The sequence below is a fragment of the Chlorocebus sabaeus genome, chromosome 16, assembly GCF_047675955.1.
Source record: "Chlorocebus sabaeus isolate Y175 chromosome 16, mChlSab1.0.hap1, whole genome shotgun sequence".
NCBI classification, from domain to species: Eukaryota; Metazoa; Chordata; class Mammalia; order Primates; family Cercopithecidae; genus Chlorocebus; species Chlorocebus sabaeus.
The window spans coordinates 3255476-3257533 of record NC_132919.1 but is presented as its reverse complement, the minus strand read 5'-3'; the positions used below and the strand labels follow the sequence as shown (position 1 = coordinate 3257533).

The following is a 2058-nucleotide window of genomic DNA, read 5'->3' as shown; positions in this document are numbered from 1 at the left end:
TAGATGTGTTTTTATTGGGCATTATGCAGAATTATAAAAAAATGAAGTTTAGAAAAATCCCTGAGGAATATCAACATGTAAGATACTGACAGAGGAGGAGCCAACTGCAGTTACCGGCCAGGCAGGTAAGAGAGAAACCAACACATTTTATGTTGCAGTAGTAAATAGATGAGTATTTTAGAAAGGATGGAATATTGTTACACGTTAAAGATAAATGAAGAGAAAAAAGGTAAAGTTAAATAAGTCATTTCTGATTATAGCGATTCTTATTGTAGATATTCGTGGTATAGAGATGATAATTATTGTAATGTCAGTTAAATAAAGAATTTTTGCAAAACGCCGAACAGACCAAGTGTCACACAAATATCTCCATTTTAAAATTCAGATTTTTAAAGGACCCTATTATATTCTCTTAAAGATACTGGAGACAGAGCATGATGGGGCGAAATCAAACCAGCATCTCAGAGTTCCTGCTCCTGGGCCTGACCATCCAGCCAGAGCAGCAAAACCTGTTCTATGCCCTGTTCTTGGCCATGTATCTTACCACCCTCCTGGGGAACCTCCTCATCATTGTCCTCATTCGACTGGACTCCCATCTCCACACGCCTATGTATTTGTTTCTCAGCAACTTGTCCTTCTCTGACCTCTGCTTCTCTTCCGTGACCATTCCCAAGTTGTTACAGAACATGCAGAACCAAGACCCATCCATCCCCTATGCGGACTGCCTGACCCAAATGTATTTCTTCCTGTTTTTTGGAGACCTGGAGAGCTTCCTTCTTGTGGCCATGGCCTATGACCGCTATGTGGCCATCTGCTTCCCCCTGCGCTACACGGCCATCATGAGCCCCATGCTCTGTCTCGCCCTGGTGGTGCTGTCCTGGGTGCTGACTACCTTCCATGCCATGTTACACACTTTACTCATGGCCAGGTTGTGTTTTTGTGCAGACAACGTGATCCCCCACTTTTTCTGTGATATGTCTGCTCTGCTGAAGCTGGCCTGCTCTGACACTCGAATTAATGAATTGGTGATATTTATCATGGGAGGGCTGATTCTTGTCATCCCATTCCTACTCATCCTTGGGTCCTATGTACGGATTGTCTCCTCCATCCTCAAGGTCCCTTCTTCTAAGGGTATCTGCAAGGCCTTCTCTACTTGTGGCTCCCACCTCTCTGTGGTGTCACTGTTCTATGGGACCGTTATTGGTCTCTACTTATGCCCATCAACTAATAGTTCTACTCTAAAGGAGACTGTCATGGCTGTGATGTACACTGTGGTGACCCCCATGCTGAACCCCTTCATCTACAGCCTGAGGAACAGAGACATGAAGGGAGCCCTGGGCAGAATCATTCAACAAAAGAAAACTTTCTTATCTCTCTCTTGATAACACTTGGAGCTATTACATAGTTTATCCAGTAAAATGTTGACATTAATATTGGAATATTATTCTAGATTATTTCCTCACCATAAATACTTTTGTTGAAATGGCATTTTATATAATTTTTCAATATGTAGTGGAGATGAAGTACAGCTGAGTAGTTGAACTAAGGAAGAGGGTCTTGGTGACCTGGCTAAGACTTCCTGTTTGTCTTCCCAAGGTGATCCTGGAAAAATATAGTTTAAGAATGACTGTTTTAAATGGTCTTCATGCCCCATATTCTTAAATTATCACAGGATTTTGTTATGTTACTCAGAATTTTGCTTTGATTGTAGAATCATTTTAATTTAATTTTTAAAAAAAATTTAATTAATTAATTAATTGTTATTATACTTTAAGTTCTAGGGTACATGTGCACAACGTGCAGGTTTGTTACATATGTATACTTGTGCTGTGTTGGTGTGCTGTAGCCATTAACTCGTCATTTACATTAGGTATATCTCCTAATGCTATCCCTCCCCCCTTCCCCACTCCCCACAATAGGACCCAGTGTGTGATGTTCCCCTTCCTGTGTCCAAGTGATCTCATTGTTCAGTTCCCACCTATGAGTGAGAACATGTGGTGTTTGGTTTTCTGTTCTTGGGATACTTTGCTGAGAATGATGGTTTCCAGCTGCATCCAT

The 2058-nt window shown here is 41.4% G+C and overlaps 1 protein-coding gene across 1 annotated transcript; it reads left to right on the top strand.

Moving 5' to 3' along the window:
- Positions 1-434: 434 nt before the first annotated feature.
- On the top strand, positions 435-1749 carry LOC103242151 (olfactory receptor 1E1). Its single transcript, XM_008009852.3, has one exon. It carries the CDS (start codon positions 435-437, stop codon positions 1380-1382), a length of 948 nt encoding a protein of 315 aa, XP_008008043.3. The 3' UTR covers positions 1383-1749.
- The last annotated feature ends 309 nt before the right edge of the window (positions 1750-2058 follow it).